We start from the raw sequence: 27,070 nt of genomic DNA, 5'->3' as shown, positions 1-27,070 counted from the left end.
TTTTATCCAATCAATGATGACCTTACATACCCATGAATCATTCAGCCGAACGGAAGAGACATGGAGGACGACGACATTGAATACGATATTACTTTTCCGTCCCCAAGCACGGGGATAGATGACGGCGATGAGATACTCGATGATTACGTCATAGAAGGGGAATCGATAGAACCGGTCATAATTCTCATTGGATGGGCTGGATGCAAACCCAAGCACCTTGCAAAATATTGCAAGATTTATGAGAAAAGGTATAGACTAGACTTCTACAGGAGGTCTCTAAGGTCTAGTGCATTTGGTCTACTGTTCACTTTTGATTGCTATAGTTTTTAGAATTTGCATTGCTCAGTGAAATTCACCTGTGAATCTTTACATGGTACCATCCACCTATATATATGCAAACTGGTATATATCATGTTGTACTTCAGAATGTTTTTGCTATATAAAAGTTTAGGTGAATAAACTTGCTATTTCTCCTGGATAACGCTAGCCGTGAAATAGTTTCTGAACTATCTGCCCTAGGGAAGTAGTCTCGAAACTGGGATGCACCTCGGGGAAATAGTTGCTGTCTTGGGGGACAATAAACTTGCTATTTTCCTCATAACCAGTAAATAGGTGTATAATATGTATAGACTATACCAGTTTGCATAGAATTTGTCAAAACCTTGTCGTACCATCTATCTACATAGTATGATGAATTGCATGTTTACTTTCAATGTCTATAAAGCAGCTGGACTATGCCTGTCCACTTCTCTGAACTAAAGAGAATGGAGTCGTTTTAAAAGTACATGTATGTGATTGTAAAAATGGAACATTGAAGTATGAGGCTATTTCAGTGATTTTGTACACAACAGTATAATGTTAGATAAATGTTGGAGGCTACACAACAGTATAATGTTAAATAAATGTTGGAGGCAGATATGATCATGACACATGATTATTGAAATGGTTCTACAGTCTTCGACGTTAACCGGTGGCCCGATGCCCAAGGCCAGTAAAATCTTGATCGGGCTTCTAAAAATATTTAACCCAGGAGTCCGGAGGGCCTGTAAATGTTTTGTTATATGTTTTGTATATATTACAAATATAGTGTGAGATTGACTCAGACTTTGTCATGACTTACAGGTAGCAATGAAATTTCACATCGAAAAATGATCAACCATCCTGCCTTTTATGAAGTATAGGGAGGCACAGGCACTGGAAGTTAATGTAAATATATAGTATGCGCATATATAAAAAATACATGCACATACTATATATTTACATTAACTTCCAATGTCCGTGTTGGGATTCCTGTGGGGTTTCGGGTTAGAATAGGTCCTCAGTACCTCTTTGCTTGTTGTAAGAGGCGACTAATAGGGGCGGTCCTTCGGAGGAGACGGCAAAAACCGAGGTCCCGTGTCACAGCAGGTGTGGCAAGATAAAGATCCCTTCCTGCTCGATGGCCATAAGCGCCGAGCATAGGCCTAAATTATGTAGCCCTTCACCGGCAGTGGTGACATCTCCATATGAGTGAAATATTTTCAAGAGGGACGTAAAATAATATTCAACCTGTGTAGGGAGGGGGCTCGTCAGTGAAATTCCAAACCTCACATGCGTATTTCGCAATCATAACCATCAGATCCAAATAATTTTTAAAAAAACCAGTAGTACAAGGAGAAAAAGAGATCGAAAAGTTAAGCCCCATTGGACCGAGGGTGGGCCTTTGCTGAGATTTAATTCGGGAGAAAACAATGTTTTGTACGTGGTGTAAACAAAACACAGTAGAACATGAGCTTCTGATGTCAAAATAAAATAAGATATAATAATGTCAGTTGTTCTTTAACTATGGTCATCTGGATATGTATTTTCCTACAGTATGCTTGTACCTTGCAAATGACAAGTGGTCAAATTAGAAAAAACATTTTGGGCCATTAAAATATTGTTCGGGCTTGCAAAATTATTATACTGGGAGGCCCGAAGGGCCTATGCTTCACAAAGTTTTTCGTGAAGACTGGTTCTAAACAGTACAAAATAATATCTAGTAATTACATGTCTTATGGCGTGATCGTGTTGAGGGCGAAGCAAAGAATATTGGCATTAGTATCTAGATATATAACAGGACAAAAAATATCCCGAGATATCTCTTTCTCTGCTCAAGGTTGGTTATCTTTTAATCAGTCTGAGAGATACATGTAAGTTGAACATACACATTGAAATGAATAACATTTTGATAATCTTCTGGACATTCCACTTCTGCTTTCCTCAAATTTCAAAATGCTAAATTCCCCGACTATTAAATTATGTGTCCATTTAAAATTTCAAGTCCTTTGACATCTTAAATTTACAAACTTTTTATAGCTCATCATAGCTAATGAGATATTGTGCAGTGTGTGTAAACCTTTGGAATGTTGATTATATCTTGAAATAAAAACCATTTCTACCAGTAATTTGGCCCAATGTATCCTTTAGCCAAGGGTTCGCATGCTAAGCACCAGATAAAGAGGATGGAATTTGAAAAGCATACAAAACAAAAGTGTAATTTGTTACTTAACTTAAGGTAGTACTCTACATCGTCATAATGGCTGACTTCTGATGATGAACTACTGGTCAGATAGATTTAGATTTGTTCAAGGCATCAACTCTGGATAAAGATTGACTTAAAGTTCGGATTAAGTTGATAGAATTTTCAAAAATGTAATCATTGGTTATATCCATTGATCTATAAGGAGTACAACTTTCATATTTCACATCTGTACACTATACCTTTGAACAAAACGTTTCTGCATTTTTACTGCTTTTGACATTGTGACCATGACATTGACCTTTAACTACAAAAACTGTTTAGTCTAGGCTTTGATATTTAGTTTGAACAATATTTTATTTATCATCATACAAATAATGAGATTACTCAGATTAGAAAACATACTTTGATATTTCATTTGCCTTAAGTCTTAAAAGCATCACTCATTATTTCCGTCAATGGAACTCGTCAAATTAAAGGCGCATAAAGTTGTGCTGCTAGGACAAAACATTAGGCACCTACGTATTCCAAATTTTAATTGACTGCAAACCACAACACTGATTAAAAGTTTACTTGTTAAACTATGTGAGGGAGCACAGGTATTAATTTGCCAAATTTGACCTGTACAGCATTCAAGAAGAGCTGTAAAGGGAAAACCCTATGCATGCACATCCAACATGCAAACCTTTCTTGCAAATATTGGGATTCATATGGTTTTAAAGTTATTCTGTCAGACTTTGAAGTTATTTTATTTTATCATACAATTAGCACTGGTTCATAAGACCTGGATTGTACATGTAACCCCCCACCCCCTCCCTTGGCATTGGACAGAGTGACCTGCATTCAGGTGCCAGGGCATGCATCATATTTTCCATCCTGTTAAAATTTCAATGACAGTGCAAACAGTTAATAGAAAATAGAGCTTTCTGAAGAAGGATAATTATACAAAATATTTCATAGGGATAGTGTAAATGCAGGTAGTAATTAACTTTTTGCTCATTACAATGTTTTTTTTGTTTTTGAAGATGCATCACCATTCAATACATTCCACCAACTGATGTGTCCTACATGAATCCTGTAAGGATGACCACCCTTGCCAGCAAGGTCCTAGATCTGATCAAGGACTTCAATCTAGAAGCCAATCCAATCTTCTTTCACATCTTCAGCAACAATGGAAGTTTCATGTACACAGAAATCACAAAAATCCTGACCTCACCAGGTAACAAGTACAGGAATCTGCAGGTTAAGGGCACCATTGTAGACAGTGCCCCGGGTAAAAGAAGGGTCATGAAAGCTGCTTGGGCATTCGCTTTAGCATCTGGACAAAGAGGTCTTGCATGTTACATATATTATATAGGAATGGCCTTTTACTTGATGTTCCTCCGCGTGTATCTAGACATCACGCTGCTTTTTAGTGGCAATAAGTCACCAAATCCAAATAATATCTACAGCGACATGAAAGAGGACACAACTCGATGGCCCCAGCTCTTCATTTATTCTGCCGCAGACAAAATCATTCCTCCTTCAGATATCACAGAAATTGCTGAGTACAGGCGAGACCATTTTGGAGTGTCGGTTGATACCCTAATGTTTGAGGACAGTGATCATGTGGCTCATTTTAAGGATCACCCAGAAAGTTACACAGTACAATGCAATGCATTCCTAGACAAGTGTCTGCAGAATGTTAAAGATGCTGAGAACATAGAAAATGAAAAGTGAGAGCAGGTCAAGTTTACAAGATTTACTGTGGAATCATTTAAATTTGGGGTGGCCAGTTTTTATGGATTGTCAATGATTTACAGTTTCATTGGGATGTAATTTCATGGATATGGTTTTTTTTTTTTGTTTGTTTGTTTTTTTTTACATTGAAACATCTTGGAAGTTTTGCATTTCTTTGTGATTTGAATTCTTGGGATATGGATACCCACTAAATCCACAATACTTGAGCCCCCGTGAAATCAGATGATTCCAGGGTAAGACTGGTATAGAGATTTTTGAAATGTAATTAATGTTATTTGATGAGAAACTTTAAACAGTTGTAGCATTTGTTTCAATATATTTATATAAAAAAGAAATTTTATTGATGTTGTAGTTTAAAGTTGAATTTTCATGATTGTTATATGGCTGCTCAAGATTGATGTTGAGATGTTGATTGAATGGTAGAGTAAGGTTGCTTATAGTGTGTTACAGTTTGTTCTTTTTTATTTTCCAAGTATTGTGTGTTTTGTTTTCATTCTGTGTAAATTTAGAGCCTTAGGCACAAATGAGCTTTTCTAATCAAAATTTATTCTGCGTCTGTCATTGTTCATTTTTGACCTCATACGAGCTGCAATAATGTAGCCCTCTCCGATTTTTTTTTTGGGGGAGTTAGAATGAAAGAAATCGGATAGGGCTACATTATTGCAGCTAACCTCATACAAGCTTTAAAACCACTAGGTCAATTTCAACCAAACTTGGAACAAAGTATCTTTCAGTAAAGAGGAGATTATTATTATAAAATAGGCCATAGGGTGCATTCTTTTGAAATTTTTCTCCAGACCTTTTGGGTCCGAAATGATAAAATATTATATGTGTGATACTGTATATATAGGTACTTACTTTGGTGGGATTTAATGAATTAATATTTTAATGAGTCAGGAGAGCTTATATGATATGGTTGCACTTTGATGTAAAATTGTGCTTTAATGTGCTCTTTAGGAACCTGTTGTTATACATGTCTGAAGCACTTTTTCATGGAGCAGAGGAATCATATTAAATATTATTCTCTCAGATATTATCCATTATTATAGAAATATGTTCTGTGTCCAAAGACACTAAAATATATAGGTCTTGTATTGTGAGAACTTTAGTATCTTCCTTGGCCCTCACCAGGGTTTTGCCATGGACCTACTGAGGACTTCAAAACATCCTTCAGACCTCCAGCCTCTGCTTCACTCACCCAGAAATTTCTGGATCCGCCACCGTCAGAATTATGTCAAACACTGCATATGCACCAATTATGCTGAAATTTAGATACATTACAACAGCATGCATACAGTAGTCTCCTAATCATAGCCCCTCGAGTCGTGATGGGACAACAATAGAAAATCAGAAATTGTCTGTAAAAATCTTAATATTGAGATGAAGACTAGAGAAATACAGACTTCCTTCGGCATTGAATATTTTGTGGGTTTTGTAACAAATTCGACATGGTCTTTGAGGTCAGCATTGGTCAACAATAGGGGTTCAAAGTTTTACATTTCAGATTATATGGAAGGAAAATTCTTTGAAATGGCTTCAAATAATTTTTTTTTCAAAACAAGTATGTAAGTATCATCACTAAGAGCAGAGTTGATTTTACTGGAGCTGTTGATGCTTTGAGTTGCAGTGGGGTCACATTAGGGGTTATGTCTTGCAGCAACAAAATAAGAACAGTTATTCAATCATTAGTATGTAAGCATCTTGAGATGGGTAATGAATACATATAGTTATCCAGTGTCTTGGGTTATTGGTGGGCCATAATTGGTAATCTAGGCTAAGAGTAGGGTGACCCAGGTGAGCAGTGTACTCCACAGGCCTCATTATGACTATGCATTTATGATCATACAAAAGTTACATTCACAGAATTTGTTAGGTGGAAAGTGTACTTTCATTGAATATGTTTTGCATTTCAACGATTTCATTGTAAATACTTTTTAAGTTATATTCAGTGCTGTCTTGAAAAGGAGGTAGAATCGTCATATTGTGTAGAATGCAGTAATGTTTTGTATCTCACGGTTTTGTAAGGGTTTATTTAATGTTTTTGAATCGTGTGGTATCCATCTAGTACATGAACAAAGTATTTTCACAGAACCATTATTTTCATGCATCACTTATCACACGAAATTGCTTTTAAAGTGGTTTTGCAAGCATAATGTTATTTTTATAGATATATTTATTATATTTTGAATGTCACAGTATAAATAAAGCATTTACTCCTAGTCACCTTAAAAATAATTAACATTGAAACTTGAAAGGTGCTACCAATAATTATATACATTTTCCGAATGTTTATCTTTTAAAATGAAGACAAAAATATTGTTGCTTTCATGGTATTGTGTTGAAATTTCTTTCATATGCATATGGCAGATGACTTCTACTGCCTGCTTTTTGAATCTTGACGTATTTTGATCATTGGTCTAATTTAGATTACAGAAAAGTGGGAAATGATTTAATTCAATCCATAAATATATATGTATTTGATAAAATACACATACAAGAATCTAAGTAAACTATCAAATTGTCATTTCTAAGGGTGTCATATGTGATTCTTTATTGCAAATTTGTGATTTGTAATGCCCATGGTACACTTGGAATAGTTTTTCTAAATACCAATGTCTTTGCAAGTCCTGTTCATTTTGCTATTGTCCACTAGTTCATTTTGGCTTTTGTTCTTTATTGTTTTCTAGGAGAGTAGACATTTCTTATCTGTTAGATACTGTAAACCAACTTTTATGTGCATGTGAAAAAAATTCTCGAACACTTTTGTGTGTGTGAATAACTTGTTGTCACAAACCAGTCATTCTGTTAATGCATAAAAAAACATACGTAGGCTTACTCACAAATACATGTATATAACTTGACGCAAACACTATCCTTCAGCAATTCACAAACAAAGGTTGGTTGACAATATAAATCTATTTGAAAGCAACAGTGATGCACAACACCGTATGTACAGCGTGGATATTAAAAAAGCAAAGAATCTCCAAACAACACAATGGTAACGCTAGTAGTTTTTCACAGTTAAGCGTGGTTATCATGGAAACAGTTATAACGTCCAGTCATGATGTAAAACAAAAGTTTGTTAATTTTTATTTCATAATGAAAAAGACAATGATATAGACAAAAGAGGTACATGTATTTTCAAGTTTAACTGTACAATTCCAGTATTTTTTAAGTTTAACTGTACAATTCCAGAGTTCACTCCAGCCAGGATTTTCTGACTTTGTGTGTTACATGAAAACATTGCTTGTTGTTTGTTATACTTATTATGGTGAATTAAAGAAATACAACAATTAATCTGTAATGTCTGATCTATCTCTCTGTATCCCATGAAATTAGCATTTCCCATTTGATGAACTGAACAATCAAATGAAGATTGAATATTAGATCCACTTGCAGTCGTTACACCTAACTCCTTGCAAAGAGCCCAGTGTAGTGAGATGCAACAGGTCTTGTGGAGCGAGATGTAATGTGCCTTGTGAAGGGAGATGTAACGGGCTTTGTGTAGTGAGATGTAATAGGCCTTGTGAAGGGAGATGTAACGGGCTTTGTGTAGTGAGATGTAATAGGCCCTGTGAAGGGAGATGTAACAGGCTTTGTGAAGTGAGATGTAACAGGCCTTGTGAAATGAAATGTAAGAGGCCTTGTGAAGTGAGATGTAATAGGCCTTGTGTAGTGAGATGTAATAGGCCTTGTGAAGCGAGATGTAATGGGTCTTTTGAAGTGAACTGTAACAGGCCTTGTGTAGTGAGATGCAAAGGTTCTTGTGTAGTGAATGGGATGGGCCTTCTGTATTGAGATCTTGTGTAACGAGATGTAACATGCCCTGTGAAGCGAGATGTAATGGGCCTTGTGTAGTAAGATGCAACAGGCCTTGTGCAGTAATGTGATGGGCCTTGTGTAATGAGATGCAATGAGTCTTGTGTAGTGAGATGTGACAGGCCTTGTATAATGAGATGTAATAGTCCTTGTGTAGCGAGATGTGACAGGCCTTATATAATGAGATGTAATGGTTCTTTTGTAGCGAGATGTGACAGGCATGTAGTGAGATGTAATGGGCCTTGTGTAGCGAGATGTGATAGGCCTTGTGTAGTGCACAGGGACTAAGCCCAATTTGGGCCCAAACTCTGATACCATGAATAGAGACCTTTCTATATTTTTGGTATTGCAGAGTTCTGGCCCAAAACAGACTTAGCCCCTGTGATGTAGTGAGATGTAATGGGCCTTGTGTAGGGAGATGTGATGGGCCTTATGTAGCAAAATGTACTGGGCCTTGTGTAGTGAAATGTAATGGGCCTTGCATAGTGAGATGTAATGGGCCTTGTGTAGTGAGATGTGACAGGGCTTGTGTAGTGAGATGTAATGGGCCTTGTGTAGTGAGATGTGACAGACCTTGTGTAGTGAGATGTAATAGGCCTTGTGTAGTGAGATGGACAGACCTTGTATAGTGAGATGTAATGGGCCTTGTGTAGTGAGATGTAACAGGCCTTGTGTAGTGAGATGTGATAGCCTTGTCTAGTGAGATGTAATGGGCCTTGTGTTGTGAGATCTGACAGGCCTGTAGTGAGATGTGACAGGTCTTGTGTAGCGAGATGTGACAGGCCTTGTGTAGCGAAATGTAACAGGCCTTGTGTAGTGAGATGTAATGGGTTTTGTGTAGTGAGATGTAACAGACCTTGTGTAGTGAGATTTAACAGGTCTTGTGTAGTGAGATGTGACTGGCCTTGTGTAGTGAGATGTGACTGGGCTTGTGTAGTGAGGTGTAATGGGCATTGTGTAGTGAGGTGTAATGGGCATTGTGTAGCGAGATGTAACAGGGCTTGTGTAGTGAGATGTAATGGGCCTTGTGTAGTGAGATGTATAAGGCCTTGTGTAGTGAGATGTAACAGACCTTGTGTAGTGAGATTTAACAGGTCTTGTGTAGTGAGATGTGACTGACCTTGTGTAGTGAGGTGTAATGGGCATTGTGTAGTGAGGTGTAATGGGCATTGTGTAGCTAGATGTAACAGGGCTTGTGTAGTGAGATGTAATGGGCCTTGTGTAGTGAGATGTATAAGGCCTTGTGTAGTGAGATGTAACAGACCTTGTGTAGTGAGATTTAACAGGTCTTGTGTAGTGAGATGTGACTGGCCTTGTGTAGTGAGATGTGACTGGCCTTGTGTAGTGAGGTGTAATGGGCCTTGTGTAGTGAGATTTAATGGGCCTTGTGTAGTGAGAGGTAACGGGCCTTGTGTAGATAGATGTAACAGATCTTGTGTAGTGAGATGTGATTGGCCTTGTGTAGTGAGATGTGACTGGCCTTGTGTAGAGAGATGAGACAGGCATTTCATAGTGAGGTGTAATGAACCTTGTGTAGTGAGATGTAATGGGCCTTGTGTAGCGAGCTGTAACAGGCCATGTGTAGCGAAATGTGTCAGGCCTTGTGTAGTGAGATATAATGGGTCTTGTGTAGTAAGATGTGACAGGCCTTATGTAGCAATATGTAATGGGCCTTGTGTAGTGAGATGTAATGGGCCTTGTGTAGCGAGATATAGTGGGACTTGTGTAGTGAGATGTGACAGGACTTGTTTAGTGAGATATAATGGGCCTTGTGTAGTGAGATGTAATGGGCCTTGTGTAGCAGGACGTAACAGGCCTTGTGTAGTGAGAGGTAACAGGCCTTGTCTAGCGAGATGTAATAGGCTTTATGTAGCGAGATGTAACAGGCCTTGTGTAGTGAAATGTGACAGCCCTTGTGTAGTGAGATGTAATGGGCCTTGTGTAGTGAGATGTTACAGGCCTATAGTGAGATGTGACAGACCTTGTGTAGTGAGATGTAATAGGCCTTGTGTAGTGAGATGGACAGACCTTGTATAGTGAGATGTAATGGACCTTGTGTAGCGAGATGTAACAGGCCTTGTGTAGTGAGATGTGACAGCCTTGTGTAGTGAGATGTAACGGGCCTTGTGTTGTGAGATCTGACAGGCCTGTAGTGAGATGTGACAGGTCTTGTGTAGCGAGATGTGACAGGCCTTGTGTAGCGAAATGTAACAGGCCTTGTGTAGTGAGATTTAATGGACTTTGTGTAGTGAGAGGTAACAGGCCTTGTGTAGAGAGATGTAACAGATCTTGTGTAGTGAGATATAATGGGTCTTGTGTAGTAAGATGTGACAGACCGTATGTAGCAAGATATAATGGGCCTTGTGTAGTGAGATGTAATGGGCCTTGTGTAGCGAGATATAGTGGGACTTGTTTAGTGAGATATAATGGGCCTTGTGTAGTGAGATGTAATGGGCCTTGTTTAGCAGGATGTGACAGGCCTTGTGTAGTGAGATGTAATGGGCCTTGTGTAGTGAGAGGTAACAGGCCTTGTCTAGCAAGATGTAATGGGCCTTGTGTAGCGAGATGTAACAGGCCTTGTGTAGTGAAATGTAACAGGCATTGTATAACGAGATGTGACAGGTCTTATGTAGTAAAATGTAATGGGCCTTATGTAGTGAGATGTAATGGGCCTTGTGTAGTAAGATGTGACAGAGCTTGTTCAGTGAGATGTAACAGGCCTTGTGTAGTGAGATGTGACAGGCCTTGTGTAGTGAGATGTGACAGGCCTTGTGTAGTGAGATGTAATGGGCCTTGTGTAGTGAGATGTGATGGGCCTTGTGTAGTGAGATGTAACAGGCCTTGTGTAGTGAGGTGTAATGGGCCTTATGTAGCGAGATGTAATGGGCCTTGTGTAGTGAGATGTGACAGGTCTTGTGTAGTGAAATGTAATGGGCCTTGTGTAGTAAGATGTAATGGGCATTGTGTAGTGAGATGTAACAGGATTTGTGTAGTGAGATGTGACAGACCTTGTGTAGTGAGATGTAATGGGCCTTGTGTAGTGAGATGTGACAGGCGTTTCATAGTGAGGTGTAATGGGCCTTGTGTAGTGAGATGTAATGGGCCTTGTGTAGTTAGATGTAACAGGCCTTGTGTAGCGAAATGTAACAGGCCTTATGTAGCGAGATGTAATGGGCCTTGTGTAGTGAGATGTAATGGCCTTGTGTAGTGAGATGTAATGGGCCTTGTGTAGCGAGATGTAGTGGGACTTGTGTAGTGAGATGTGACAGGACTTGTGTAGTGAGATATAATGGGCTTTGTGTAGTGAGATGTAATGGGCCTTGTATAGTGAGATGTAACAGGCCTTGTGTAGTGAGTGCAACAGGCCTTGTGAAGTGAGATGTAACAGGCTTTGTGTAGCGAGATGTGACACGCCTTGTGTAGTGAGATGTGACAGGCCTTGTGTAGTGAGATGTAATGGGCCTTGTGTAGTGAGAGGTAACAGGCCTCGTGTAGTGAGAGGCAACAGGTCTTGTGTAGCGAGATGTGACAGGCCTTGTGTAGTGAGATGTGACAGGCGTTTCATAGTGAGGTGTAATGGGTCTTGTGTAATGGGCCTCGTGTAGTGAGATGTGACAGACCTTGTGTAGCGAGATGTAATGGGCCTTGTGTAGTGAGATGTAGCAGGCTTTGTGTAGCGAGATGTAACAGGCCTTGTTTAGTGAGATGTAATGGGCCTTGTGTAGTGAGATGTGACAGGCCTTGTGTAGCGAGATGTGAGGGATCAAAGGAATTTTAATTGATGAACGAAAGCAAACAGAAATTAGTTTTTTTTCTTTTATTCCATTTATACAGTCAAAGGTAAACTTCATATGAAAATAAAGTTAAAATTAAACCAATAATAAATATATAAAAGTCTATGTACTTTAATACAATAAATACTATAAAATTCTCACTTTGTAAACAGGAATATGTACAGTATGAAGTTTACATATGCTGAGTATTTATTAAATGTGAGTGTAACATTAGAAAATGGATTACACTACAATGTCACTGTAATGCATTGGATTTTCATGACGTTGGTATTGTACTGAAATGATATACCCTTAACAGGTTTCATGATCCAAAGTCTTTCACATTTAATCTTCAACAGAATATTGAATTTAAATATTACATGTAAAGCGAGCTGGATACTGAACAAATACATAAATGCACTGCTGTGGAAAGCAGGTGGGCTTGAATGATTACAATCAATGTAGATTTCTACAGTGACAATGTAAACAAAAGTTTGGTCTTTGTGTAAGTTATATAATATCGAGTACAATACATAATAATTTTTACAATGTATTTTTACATTAACAATTTAGCAATGTTTCAATAGACACCTAAGTGTCCTTTCTTTCAAACTGAACACAAATACCTACATGTATTTCAAACAAAAACAAGCTAAATAACAAAGTTTAATTATAAGGAATAAATGTCTTTTAAAAAATTGTATTAGAAGAGAATTGGGTATAAAAAGAATGGAAGCATAATCGAATTTGCTGAATTACTATGTTGTTTTACTATGTCTTTGCGGACTATACAAATTACGCTATGCCTCCACTATTTTCATTCCCCGTAATACAAATAGATTTATAGACATGCACTTACTCCTTTAAAAATACAAAGTCACACTACACATATAATGGTTCTGGTAACAAATATGGGGGAATGATTTAAGGATGAAAACGTGACACAAATGCCACTCAGTGGTGTAAAAAATAAAACGACATTTAACACTGGATTTCAAATGACACACTCCCATCAGCGCTCCGCACTAGTCCACTGCTTAAACAAAGCTTCATCTCTCTTGGAGTCAAACTTTGGAATGAAGTCTATCTGTATTATATTGCAGAATCCCTCCTCCTTCGTTGGTGCACTGAAGTTCTTTTTGTACACGTTGTAGCCCACCTCTGGAATTCTCCGGACATCTCCATTGGTTTGATTTTGTCGTACATAGTTCAAATGTTTGGCCAGTTCCAGAGGAGTGTTAATCACAAAACACCGACATGGAACCCCTAAAGACAAATCCAGTAATGGTTATCTCCACTTCCATGCAAACACAAATCATTAAAGACAAACTGAGACAGAGGCACTATGTCTCTTATACCCTATGGCACTTTTCCATTTGGACAGGGTGTTCAATTTGGTAATAGGCTCCAAATTGTGAAAACAAAGATTGCCAAATGAGCCATTTTATATCTTTAACACAGGTGCTCGAGTTTTGACATGAATACACATCTAACTTCATATGTAAATAACCAACGTTTTTACGTATGTTAGATGTGTATTCGTATGCTAGGACCCAAGCACCTGGGATCTTTAAGGTAGATGTTAAAGACATTAAATTAATACAACCATAACATTACTAGCCCACCTCTATCAACTAAATTCACAAAATTAAACCTCTTAAAAAAACAGTCCCCATATACCAAATACTGTGGAATCATTTTAATTCGTGGGGGTCAATGTTCATGGGTAAGCAAAGTTTTGGTGGTTCGTGGAGACGTAATTTCGTGCGAAAGCGATACAATGTCACTAGGAGAGATAACTCTACTAAAAAATGTTTGAGGACACATAAATTCGTGGGTAAGAGTGATCTATGAACATCAATCCCCCACAAACAATGATGATTCCACAATATTCCTTTCAAATCTACCTTGCTTCTCTGCTACTTGGATGAAGGGTTTTCTGGCATCTGGTGTCGGATTAGTGTTGTCAATGACCACACTTTTTCCTTTGGAGAGAGCCTCCTTACAAGCCTGCATGTATAAAAAAGCGCTCATTTCATACGTTTTGCTACACAAAAATGACTATATACATCTTATAGACTTTTGAACAGTTTCTGACCTTCAAGCACTTATCCATTGTTCCCATGGTATCCCTGTTTATTGCAACATATCCATGTGGCTCAAGGTATCTCTTCCTAAATGTGCTTTTCCCTGAAGCTGGACAACCAACCATCATTACTAATTCTAAAGTCTGCAAAAGATGAAATATTTTAGTAAAGAAATTAAAGGCAGCACCTGCTATGATATATGGAGTGTCTGACATAATATATCTTAATCAAGTGAGCAGTGTCCTGTCTATCCTTAAAATGTGTGCATTAATCAGCTGAGCTAAATATTGATAAATGTTGTACCTCTTCAATAAGGAAGCGCCTTTACCTTGGACATGTAGTCCTTGCCACCTGGTAAAGGTTTATTACTTTGAAAATATTGGTTGGGGTCAGGGGAGCCCCACTGAAATGGAGCTGGCTTCTCGCCCAAGAAGAACTCCTCTGGAGTGGCAAAATCTATGAAAATTCAAAAAGCTAGAGAGACAAAATTTAGAGAAAATAATATATGATTAGAACATAGCTTACGTGACAAAATTTGGGAAAATTTATGTAGGAGAAGAATACTGACTGATTTGGAAATTGTTTTTATGAAAAATCAAAATTCAGAGTACATTTAAAACCATGAGTCTGCCAGGGAACAAATGTACATTTGAATCCATTCCATAAACACCTTGACCTACCTATACCGATATTAGCTGCAAACATCCGGTCACTACAGGAGAAGTCCTTGGGTTTATCAGGTGCCCAATTCTTCGCCCTCCCAGCAGCATCCCCTACATACTTACTCTTCTTCAAGTCTACCTGTGTGGGGGAAATTCTTACATTTTATTGAAAAGAAGCGTTAGAATTCAAACCCATATCCTCATATCTTATGCATTATTTTAAATTTATGGAGATTTACACTTACTTTCACTCCTCCATTTGCATTTTCTACAAAGAAGTTCCACATTTCTGTACTGGGTTTCCTGTAATGGTTGCTCCCAGTACATACAAAACACTGAAAAACGGAATAGCAATCTTAACTATCAATACAAAACACTAAAAAGGAATAGTAATCTTAAATATCAGTACAAAACAAGCACTTCTATGCTTGGGTTTTCATTCACCTTTTAATCAGAACAACAACAACAAAAATCAGCTACAATTTCATTAAACATGGTTACAGTGAACACCCTTGTAATTAATCTTGGACAGATTCCCCTTGGTTGTGATATTCTTACTGATGCCTAGCTGCATATTTGTATAGCTCTCTGGGAAAACATTGGGACAGACCACGGAATTAGTCTGTCCCAATATGTTCACTAAGAGCTACAGATCTGTGGTTAGCTAACAAGCATTAGTCAAAACATCCCAGACACGCTATACTCTTGTCGAAGTTGTCCCTAGATCTGCTATGCGCTTGTTTGAATGCATGCAACCGATTTTCACGGTCTCTCACCAGTACTGGTATGCCCAGTTCTGCTATCATGTCTTCCACCTTCTTCATAATGTCTTCTGGTTTGGTTTTGAGCTTCTCAATGCCAGCCTGATTTGTGAAGAAGACTACCCTGTAGCCCTGGGAGTGTAGGTCCTTCAGCTTCTGGGGGACACAGTCGTCCCACCATTCCCAATCACTGGACCCTACATGACAGTCAACAGACACATTATTGCAATAAGAATAAAATAATAAAGCCCCAGTTATGATAAAAGGTCAATTCATAAAATCTGTATAAGATTATGTGTATGTAGATCCTTATGGGCTATCTGGATTCTATGGTCCAGCAAAAAGTCTGTAGCTAAGATATGGTCCCATATGAAAGGTAGATTTATAAGAAGGGCAGACAGCTAGGTTCTTGATTGTGCACAGTGACTAAATCCCATCGCATGGTACTGTGGTGGTGTGTGGGTGGTGCAAGTTACTCACGTTAGCCCAAATGGGAGAAAATCAAAACGAGAAAGGGGCACCTGCTCAGAGCATGTTTTGTGCACCAGCACATATATGTATTCACACAACACTATCATTATCTGCTGTCCCAGAAACTGATGTGTGAAGCAGTTGGGTTATTTTACTTATCATGTTGTTAATTTAAATCTTGTCTGTAATCAGTATTTCATATACATGTATAATTATAGATATGTGCAGTGCAGAAGTGTGAACTCTGTCAGTATTACTGGTAGTACTTCTGAATGATTGTTATTTAATATTTTCATTGTTATAATTAATTGTTTGTTAACATGTACATGCCCCCAGAGGGCCCTTGATTGGTGAATAAACTATAACATATAACATATAGATTACATGTAATTTAGGGTCATAATTTATTAACTACACCAGGGTTCGAAATTAACTTTTTTAAGCACTAGCCCGTACGGATACTAGTCCGCAAAGCATTTCACTAGTCCGTCCAATATCATATAAAATGATCCTATAACTTCATTTTATTCAATAGTATTTTATCATACCAAACATCTATTAGAGATTTATGTAACCTCTGTAAATAAATTATCATTAATCGATCATTTATTTCTCATTATTGCATAAATGTAAATGTGTTTTTATTTCTGCGCTCAAGTGTGACAGACCATGTGTGTGTGTTTATAACTGACCACTGGACTTCCCTATACTTGTTTAACCGGTTTCTAATACTCACTCACTTTCTCGCTTTTAGTAGCCCAGGTCCCGCACTCTCGGCGCTACCCTTGAAGGGAACAGACATAAAAAGCTACTTAGCATTGAGTTTTCATATTTGTTATTGAGGAAATATATGTACCGGTGTTTGGTAATTATTCATGATAACGTTAACTATATGTAATTGTGATATTCATTGTCATATTTAAACGTATTTCTAATTATTCATTTTATTTCAGGTTTTCACTTAATCGTTTTAATAAAACATATCCCTCAGATTGATGGTATTTGTCTCTCTGGTTGCATTTAGATTATTTTTTCTTAAAATCTTAACCTAATTCAAGATTGATATCCTGATTTTCACTAGTATATATACAGACTAGTGCCATAGAGAGTTTACTAAGTAAGACATAATTTTTACTAGTCTCGGACTTACGGACATAAGGTAATTTCCAACCCTGTACACCAATATGAAATACAAGTATTGATATAAAAAGGAAATTCCGTCATAATCGTATTCTACCCAAATGTTTATTTGTTTAAAAAGCTGTCCCCTGCCCTGCCATCTATCAGTCTATCAGTGTCTATGGGTCAGGTCAACTTGGAATGTGGAACAACCTCGCCGCACACCTACCTTGTGCAAATCTTCTCCCGCTTGCAGTTTTGATGACAGTGAAATCGATGTCAAACCCCACTACTTTTTCACAACCAGGTAGGGTTGGTGAAGTGAGGGCCAGGAGAGGACACACCCCTTTCATCACCTCTCCGTGCTGGGACCATTTCAGCCCGTCACTTAGGTCGGTCTCTCCTCGGGCCCTCTTGGCTTTGGTTGCAGCAGCCTCTGCAGCTTTTCGCTTCATCCCTGTCCGTCTGCTCATCATGAATTGTCAGTCTGTGGTCGGTGTTCTTCTTTTATAGTCAATGGTTATAAGGTGTAGATACTATATTTAGACATTTCATTCTTGTAATGACTTGCTGTCAGGTGAAAATATCGATAGAGTTATCTTTCTTCCTCTACCTGTTCACATACAGACTGTAGACTGGGGATTCTGTGTAGACTGAGAATCCACTAGAGGTCGCTGAGACGCAAATCAACCCGGAGGCATTCATGGATTGCAGATCTGCGTTTTTAAGTCCATCGACAGGAATTATGATTTTTGTCATAGCGGCTTAGCTGCAAGTGCTATGTTAAATTCCAAACTTTGCGCGTTGTTTTTTAATTATTGATGATTTTTTGTAATTTGTTCATTTTCTTAATTATTGGTGTATAGATATGTTTATTTATCACATGTTTACTCCTTTACCCAGTGGATATCACCCATGAATTTCATTTCTTATATACTATGTTTTCCTACGCTGATTTTGATGTCACAAACGTATTTAGTTTGCAAAATGTCAGGAAGCAAAATTTCCTGAATAACCGGGGAGGGGGGTATTAACATGTAATAAAAAGAATCTCCCATGGTTTGTGGTTTGATATGATTTATATTCAACGAGTTGTGTGTTTTCTACACCAATTAATGGTTGAAAGTGGAAAAACTGTATAAATTTCCACTCAATATAGTTTAATTTAATCAATAACCAACGAAAATGCGTATGTTGCCACCTTTTTAAAGATGTTAGACATACATAAACAGAAGTATATATCAACATAAAAAATCGCACATTTTCGTTAAACAAAATAATGAAAATTGATTGAAACTTGTTGAAATTACTACTTTTAAGTGTCAACAGTTCAAGAAAACTGCTAATTCATAGATATATCAAAATTAATTGTGGATATTGGGGAAATCATTGTGTCATAGACATGCAGTAGAGGAAATTCCAGCATTTTTAAAATTGTAAATAATTGATTATCTATGGAAAATAAAAACTTTTTCAGTATCAAAAGTCTACCAAATTTTTTATTTTATTCAGTGAACAAAATTCCTCCAGGAGATTTATTACTGTCATGTGCAAAATTTAATTAAATAAAGGTTTTGCAAAAACCTATGACATCACATGAGGATCGATCGACCTCGGGGGTGGCTGGTTTACATAATTATTGGAGTTAAATAACAATGATTAGGATGGACCGCGCCGGTATAGATTCACGAATATAATGGTGAAGACAAAATTTCAAATTATCATAAGAAAAACCAAACTGCTTTACACGTCTAAGAACAGTTTCAGAAACATTTGGTAATGTTAGGTGAATATACTGTACATCTAAAGTTATAATCAATATCAGTTTAAGAGTTTAGTACCAGCATGCAAATGGATGCAAATGTTCCGAGTGTTTCATGTCTAAAGCAGGTAGGTTAGAATAATTATATGTAAATGAAAACAATAATGTACTATATGAATAAAAATGGTTGAGAGTCCGCTTGTTGGCCTGATTGAGGGGGGGGGGCACCAATTAATTTAAGGGACAGTGCCTGTCAATCAGTCTGGCAATATGAATAATACTAGTAATGGTTTGGTCAAATATATGAATAATTATTTTGATATTAGGGTTTAGTGAAATTGAAATTTTTTTAGTTTGAATATGTTCAGAGCTTTTGATATGGTTGTTTTTGAGCAAGGGAGAATGAACCAGAGGAACAAAATGAAAACCCACGATATTTGTAGTTAGATACACATGATGGGGTTCTGACCTATTGTATGCTTATAGAAAAGAATTTTGAATATTTAAATAAAACACATTGATTAGATGTTCTGTAATGATGAGCTATACTTCTTTCATTTAAATTTGACTGCTACTAAAATTTGGATTTATTAAAGTGTCATGTTCGACGAAAACTGTCCACTGTCACCTCTCTCTCTCTCTCTCTCTCTCTCTCTCTCTCTCTCTCTCTCTCCATCTCTCTGAAGCACAAGGGGGGGGGGGGTTGGCTCGTCTTTCGGATTGCGGAAAATGAAATATGAATCTTTTATAAAATCACCTTCAAAGTCGTTCTGATAAAGATATCTACATGTGTTCGTGATTATTTGTGCTCTATGTCTATACAAACATTACAAATAAGACTGATATCTCCTGAAAATTTGTGGATTCTTTGTCCATTGTATCTATTTTTCCAGTTAGTTAAGCGTTTTCACTGGATTTAACACCGTATACCCAACAAAGTGAGAACAAATTCATGTAAACCAACGGGGGGGGGGGGGGGGGGGGGGGGGGTCCTCACTTTCAATCAGATTAGCTTTCTGGTCAATGGCAAGTTTGGGTAGGGTGGTTTTTCACCCCACCCCACCCTTGCCACATGCCTGTATATAATCAAATGGTGTCTGTGACTCTACTAAAGCGACGCACACATGATGTAATTTACGACAATAATGGCTTAAGGAGGTATGCTACACCAGAGAAATTTGATGTAGATCAAAAGTGGAGGATATTTACAACAATATTTTGAAGTTGACAATTTTCAAATTTACTTTATTTTGTCAAAAAATGCATTTTTAGTAGAAGGTCATCTGGAAAAAAATTAAAGCCCCTGCTGTACTCGAACCTTCGACCCACAGTTCAACAGTCGGTATTCTAACTTACTGAGCTACTCGGCTAGGTATTTAAATCATGGAAAAGGAAAAGTCAAATATTACTGATATTGATTTTTTCATCCATGTTTTTAAAGGAAGTCAGCCATTATGACGATGTAGAGTACTACCTTAATATATTATTGTGATTTTCCCTGTCGGGGACGAGGAGTGTTTACTGAACAATTTTTACAAGAACTTTGTATGGGTGTACTTTTCTATGAATGTATCATATTCTCTACAAATACCCTTCATCTTCAATGCGCGACAGTTGATCACGAGGAAACGCGGACTTTATATCAATAAGAACTATTTCTCGGCTTTATCAGAGACGAGTGGTCAGTAGAAAATATCAAACATATAACCGGGTTTCAAATCTACTATAAAGGGAGCTTAAGCTTCTTCACTTTCCGTGATACTTTTAGAGTTACCAGAAGAACGAAGTCGTTACCGGCATCTTAACGACACTTGCTACAAACTTTTTTACAAAATGAAAACTAACTTTACGTTTTTATTATACAATTAATAATTATCGTGTGGAATTAATTTATTCCCTTGATCAGACATATATATGTAACTCTGTCTTGATTTCTTAAAAGCCCTAAACAAGGAAAATTTGTATATAATCATATTGAGACGGGTAATGTATTTCAACTTTAGAATATCAGAGAAAATATACAAGTTTATTTTTGGGGGAATTTTATACTAACATTTACTTATTACAACCAAATTAAGCAAAAACTCAACCCGGCTATGCTTCCGTTTTCTTGTCAAAGGTTTGTGTCAATTGTCCTTCAGAAATACCATTGACGTCAATAACTTCCTCCGAAAATCATGAATTTAAATGGACAGGAAATGAGAATTTATTTTAAAGAAACCATTATAATCCTCTCTCTCTCTCTCTTTCTCTCTCTCTCTCTCTGTTACACTCTCTCTCTCTCTCTCTCTCTCTCTCTCTCTCTCTCTCTCTCTCTCTCTCTCTCTCTCGTAATAAACGCTATATTATATATGTCACTCACGAAGACAAAAAAACTAAATTCATCAATTTGCAACTATGTTCACAAAAACAAAAGATTGTGAACGACGGTTTAACGAAGCGGAAGTGGATGTGATGTTCAAGACAGATATGACGAGATCTGATACCGGAGGGAGACGATCTTTGACACCATTACACCTGTATGCATGGGTGCCATTTCTGTTTTTCAAACGTCGTGTAACTACCTACCGCAAAAATACTTTGTTTTGTTCCAAGATGACACCGATCTGAGGGAAGCTGATGGTCGCGATAGAATGGCGTGATCTCACTGTCTCTTATGCCGTGCTGTGATGTAATTTTTTATAAAAATATGCAACCACCATTCACCTCCAGTCTTTGTACGAAGAGAGGAATGTACCTCCATCTTATCTATCTAATCATAAAGTCGATCTCGGGGGTGAGCATTTACCGGAACACAGGCACCGATGGCCGTGTTGACAAAGCCAAGGGCACAGGGCGATTCATGCCGAGAACCAGGCATGTAATTTTTTCCAATTTACTTCCAATGAGGCTGAGAATCGGATCATGTACGGTCGATTTGTCATGCCGTGTCAACTTCCCTTGTAATTATCTGCTCGTTTAGGTGTACATATGGAAAATGCCACTGGATATTTCAAAACACCGGGTAGGACCCAGGAAAGATGTAACCTCGTACCCCACCGTGTGTGTTTCTGAAACTTAACAAGGGTGTAAAATGACCACGGAATGTTATTGATTGAAGATACAAAATATCATATTATTAATCAAATATCACTAACATTAAAGCGGTAGAAATCATTTTAATAGCAACGGGGGGGTGGGGGAGGGTGGACCATCCCCCATTTTGACAGCGTATCTTTTCCATTATTTTTACATGCATAATTCGTTTGTTGTTGTTTTTTTTTTACATGCCGTTTGATTGATTGGCTGGTTGCTAATTAATAGTTGTCGTGATTGGTGGTAGAAAATGTCAGCTTGAACCGATGAACTGAAATCATTCCATGTACTGATGGATTGACCCCACACCCCTACCCCGATCCCGAATGGATTTCGAATGTTTTCGTGTTTTGGCAAAACTACTGTACCCCTTACTTTTTTTAATAGTCAAGAATTTTCAGACAATATTCTCCGGCTGTCCATCCACCTCGACTCCCATCCCTTGGAAAATGACTCGAATTTAAGTGCCTGTTGAAGAAAGGCCATTTGGGAAACTTTCAGAGCAAACAATTCGTGGTTCATCCTGAGCACTGTTTTATATACAATTATATACATATATATACGTCTATCTCTTCTCCGTTGGCCAGAATTATGTAGCTCCGTAATCTTTGGTGTAAAATGCTGACAATGAAGGCGTCAGGGGATAAGGGGCTCAACACATATAACATAGCCTTGTTAGCATGTCACATTATACAAAAATTAAAAATTATATCCTTGAAGCTGACTACATTGTATTCCATCCTCAAAACTCGTACAATATCCCATGTTCACCACAACATCGTATGAAATCTAAAACACAAGATGATTTTTATGTCAACAAGGGGAACCGCCTTCCTTGTGATTTAAATTCAGATAACAGGAACTAAATTAACTTCCCCTTGATGACGTATTTTATGTAATTAATTTGTTTTTTTTTTCTTTCAAAAATTGCTAACGCGTTCACTTTTAACTACCTGAAAATCGCCGCGCTGTCTCTTATTTTTCTACACAAATATATAAATAAACAAACAAAAAACTAAATAGAAAAGAACACCCCCCTCTCAAAAAAACCCCAACAACAAACCAAAACCGTATAATGTAATAATGTAAACATATTTTTCTCATTTACGGCCATTTGCAGATTTGAAAGACAAAGGAGACATCAACTGAGGCGCATAACACACATTACAATGCATGACTGCATGGGGGTATTAGCAACAGGGGAGTAATTAATCCCAAGAGACACGCCCGCATAGAAGGGGATGTTGAAATTGACCCCTTGCACCCTCTGGCGCTTCGTTTTAGAACCTCCCATATATTTCCACCGGCACACAAACGAGTGAGGTGGCGGTGATAGGATGTTTGAACAGGATACAGTTATTCATGATCATAGAACTGGAATAAAAAGCATAACATTAATAATTTGAAATGACTATCAACATAACTTCATGTCCTGACGTTCAGGTCAATCTGTAATCCTGCATGATGCATATGTGCAAAAGGGGTGGGGGTGTCATTAGATGTCTGTATTGAGACAAGATCGACTGCTAACTATGTACTATTTTTCATAAATATGTGAAAATAAAGAATATTTCAGCAAAGGTATCATGAATGTATCATACAATCAAATAGCCTTCTGCCTAATGACTGGTTGCTACTTTACTTTCCGACAAGTACAGGATAGGAGGCAACTCATAGATTTCAAAATATTGGGAACTCCACACGAAGTGTAAATGTTTAATAATATATCATAAGTATTATGTTTGTCTATTACAAATAGATATCATTGGAAGAAGTCGTTAACCTCGACAATAAGCCGATAGCAGGCCGAGTTGTTTTGGTAAAAGTTCGTTGACTCTAGAAGTTTATCCTGGACTGTCAAGGTCGCGTTCTATTTCACAGAGACTGACCGAACCACGCAGAGGAACAGAGCCATTAAGCGTGATACTTACAAATGTCCGTGAGAATCGGTATTGATCAATTGAAAGGAACGTTATTTGACAGATTCTACAGACTGTTGTAAACAATAATAAACAACTTATGAAATTGATCGAATTTCTTCAGACGAAAAACTGAGCGATATAATTTGGACTTTATTATATTGCCTTTCATCTCTTGTTTCGACAAAGCTTCGCATTATACTTTCTCTACTTTTCGTTGTTAGCGTGCTTTATTACCTTCTCTCTTTCACTGGCTTTTAAGAAACAAATTATAAATGTTGTATAATGACATTGACTTTGGATCAATACACCTTATATAGACCAACACGCACGGTTACAGGGACGAAAACCGTTAACAAGTTTTTATTCGACGACACTTTTCTTCAACTATTTAAATCATGCTAATTTTTCGCGTAAATGTCTTGATAATCAATCCAAATGTTCTTTTACAAATTGCCGACCAAAATATATAACCTTTTCCCAAAAGTTCGTAAATCTCTATACATTCCTCACGAGGGTGTTCGTAAATCTCTATACATTCCTCACGAGGGTGTTCGTAAATCTCTATACATTCCTCACGAGGGTGTTCGTAAATCTCTATACATTCCTCACGAGGGTGTTCGTAAATCTCTATACATTCCTCACGAGGGTGTTCGTAAATCTCTATACATTCCTCACGAGGGTGTTCGTAAATCTCTATACATTCCTCACGAGGGTGTTGCAGTTGTGAACGATGCACGTTTGAATCTTCATATATAACCGTATAGTCCGTCTGTTTTAATGGGTGGGAATTCCGACATAAATGAACGTATCTAGTGTATTAATACACGAGAGTGTGAACTGCAGTGCGTCACACCTGCATATTTTCACGAAGCGCGTGAAGTTTGCCGGCGTAAGTTGCCACGGTTCACACCCCGTGTATGTTCAAAACTAAATGAAATTCATTTCTTATATAATTTTGATTAGATTGCCCAGGGTCCCAACGGAAATATTTTTCACAAATTTAGACTTTTACTTGTACCAGAAGGAATTGTTCAAATATCAATGTCTATTGGGGGAATTTATCCTTCCAAACGATAAGTAGCAAGAACTTGATATTTGTTTGCAATCTGAACTGCAGTTATATACAACAATGAATTAACCAGAAGAACGCGTATATATATCTTACATTCAGTGCTCATCCAAAACAAACGGACTATGTGTCAATTTAATAATAAGTATTCGCTACATGAGGTTTTATGAAGCGCATAAGTATAGGAGCGGATATAACAGCTAATTTTAATTAGACTGACAAAAAGGTGTGAAAGAACACCCCCAAAACCCTATTCTCTAAAACCCCAGTGTGCATCCACCACAGTCTGCTCTTGCCGGTAATTTTGTCTGTAATGATAATTGTTGGAGTCTATGCCATACCGACCCCTAATAAAAAACAACAACTAGGGGGTGGTATATGGTACAGACCTACTACTACAGACAAGATTACCAGTTCGCGTATATTGACCGTACATTGACACGCTGTTAGATAACGCTTTGAACAATATTTCGTCATTGTCGTATTTTTGGGGTTAATCTCCCTGCACTCATGTACAATATTTGAACAGTCCCTTGTATTTACCCACTAGAATGACCATGCTATGCATCATTTATCGACAAACAGTATATACAATGGCTCCTTATTCAGTGTGTTGGGAGTTTGCTATTTTCTTTAGAGAAGTGGACAGGCGTAACCGGATGGATGCCTGTCCACTTCTCTTAGGAGAACAGGAATTTGCAAAATAATATATGTACCATCTCTCCCCCCCCCACCCCCCTCTATCTCTCTCGTTTACCGGGTGGAAATTTCACAGACGTCCGTCCCATGATGATATGCTGTTCACTGTTGTTATAATTCGGGATTTATATACGTGTGAACAAAATCAACAATTGTGTTCTTTGAGGGAAAAATTATGTTAAAATTTAGTGAAAATGCAAAGTTTTGTATCGCATAATTTCAAACTTCTTGACATGGCAAACCATAGCACTATTGGGCTCTCATTGGAAGCTGATGTAAACTCATTGATGATATCCTAAAGACATAACAGGTTCAACATTAAATGTGCTTCTTTCTCTCACCTCTGTCGGCGCGGGTTCGAACCCCGCTCGCGCCGGTAAGTGAGAAAGTTTCCCAGTTTACTCGCGGAAGGTCGGTAGTCTCTTCCCAGGTACATTGTAACTGGGTTCTCTCTTCCACCAATAAAAACTGGGCGCCACCAGATAACTGAAAAATTGTTAAGTGTGGCGGAAAACAACAATACAATCTATCGCCTTGCCGAGCTTTCAATTACCCAATGGGAAAAACTGTAAAGAACACACACACACCCCTTCCACACACACACTACTTTCAGTAGTAGAAACACGACCGAAATAACGATCAACGTGCAAAAATATGAAATTATTTTCAGAGGATATTCGGTCTATCATTCATCTTTTATTGAGTATGTCAATGTTTATATGTAGTTATTATGCTGCATATTAAAACAAAATTCGTACTGAATCACAAGTATAGCATTTATATTTGCCGCACATAATTTTTGGTATGGAGTGTGACCTTGAAATGACCTTGACACAAAATCAAGAATTGCGACACCCACCACCCACCTTTCCGTATCTTAGAAGACTGCAAACATTCTATATAGTTTCTCAATGCCTTCAAAATGAGACGAATTCAATATGATTGAAGTACAATCTCTTTCACTATTTGTGAATAAAATTATCATAAATAAAAAAAGTACAGATCTCTCAAATACCGTACACCCCTCTCTGCAGAGCTCTGCACTGTGTGGTATTTGAAAAATCTATATTTTAATCAAGAGAATTAAGATTAAGTTGAACATGATGAATTTATGTTGGAATGTAAAAATATAACCCGTTGGAGAAACAAATGGAAAGAATGCCTAAATCAGTTCAAAGCTAAAATTAATTTGTGTAGAGTAAATGCACCCAAACTGTGAATATAATTAACAGCCGGAAACTATAATTAGCAGTCCTTCTGATGAGACCGCAAAAACCAAGGCACTGTGCAGGTGTGGCACAATAAAGACGTTTCCCTGCTCAAAGGCCGTAGGCGCCGAGCATAGGCCTAAATTTTGCAGCCCTTCACCGGCAACGGTGACGTACGAGTGAAACTTTCTGAAGAGGGACGTTAAACAATACCATCAATCAACCAAGGGGAGATAACTCAGATAAAAAATAATTCACTATGAATAGATCTGCTCTTCCCGCCATCTCCATCTCGCAAAAAAAATTAGACATACATGTATTGTTTTCACAAAAAGATTTATGCTACATATGTTGACTTTTAATGAAAATAAATGCATCTGTAGGTCGGATAGATCGATCCTCA

General features: G+C 37.6%; 2 protein-coding genes and 1 long non-coding RNA gene across 3 annotated transcripts; 1 reads left to right on the top strand and 2 right to left on the bottom strand.

The window, feature by feature from the left end:
• Nucleotides 1-28: 28 nt before the first annotated feature.
• On the top strand, nt 29-7,537 carry LOC125669561 (transmembrane protein 53-like). Its single transcript, XM_048904151.2, has 2 exons — nt 29-248; nt 3,526-7,537. The coding sequence occupies exons 1-2, from the start codon at nt 61-63 to the stop codon at nt 4,217-4,219; spliced, it is 882 nt and encodes a 293-aa protein (XP_048760108.2). The 5' UTR covers nt 29-60; the 3' UTR covers nt 4,220-7,537.
• A 4,324-nt stretch (nt 7,538-11,861) lies between these two features.
• LOC125669550 (uncharacterized protein F21D5.5-like) lies at nt 11,862-18,252 on the bottom strand. Its single transcript, XM_048904136.2, has 8 exons — nt 17,162-18,252; nt 15,358-15,539; nt 14,827-14,916; nt 14,600-14,720; nt 14,248-14,375; nt 13,931-14,062; nt 13,740-13,842; nt 11,862-13,098 (listed from the first exon to the last, which is right to left on the bottom strand). Exons 1-8 carry the CDS (start codon nt 17,406-17,408, stop codon nt 12,845-12,847), a joined length of 1,257 nt encoding a protein of 418 aa, XP_048760093.1. The 5' UTR covers nt 17,409-18,252; the 3' UTR covers nt 11,862-12,844.
• Nucleotides 18,253-21,062: 2,810 nt separating this feature from the next.
• Nucleotides 21,063-22,805, bottom strand: LOC130054115 (uncharacterized). The gene is made up of 2 exons (XR_008802392.1): nt 22,145-22,805; nt 21,063-21,750 (listed from the first exon to the last, which is right to left on the bottom strand). It is a non-coding gene; the product is annotated as an uncharacterized LOC130054115 (long non-coding RNA).
• Between the last annotated feature and the right edge of the window lie 4,265 nt (nt 22,806-27,070).

The sequence above is a fragment of the Ostrea edulis genome, chromosome 4 (assembly GCF_947568905.1).
Source record: "Ostrea edulis chromosome 4, xbOstEdul1.1, whole genome shotgun sequence".
In the NCBI taxonomy this organism is placed as follows: domain Eukaryota; kingdom Metazoa; phylum Mollusca; class Bivalvia; order Ostreida; family Ostreidae; genus Ostrea; species Ostrea edulis.
This window is presented reverse-complemented; position numbering and strand designations above follow the sequence as displayed.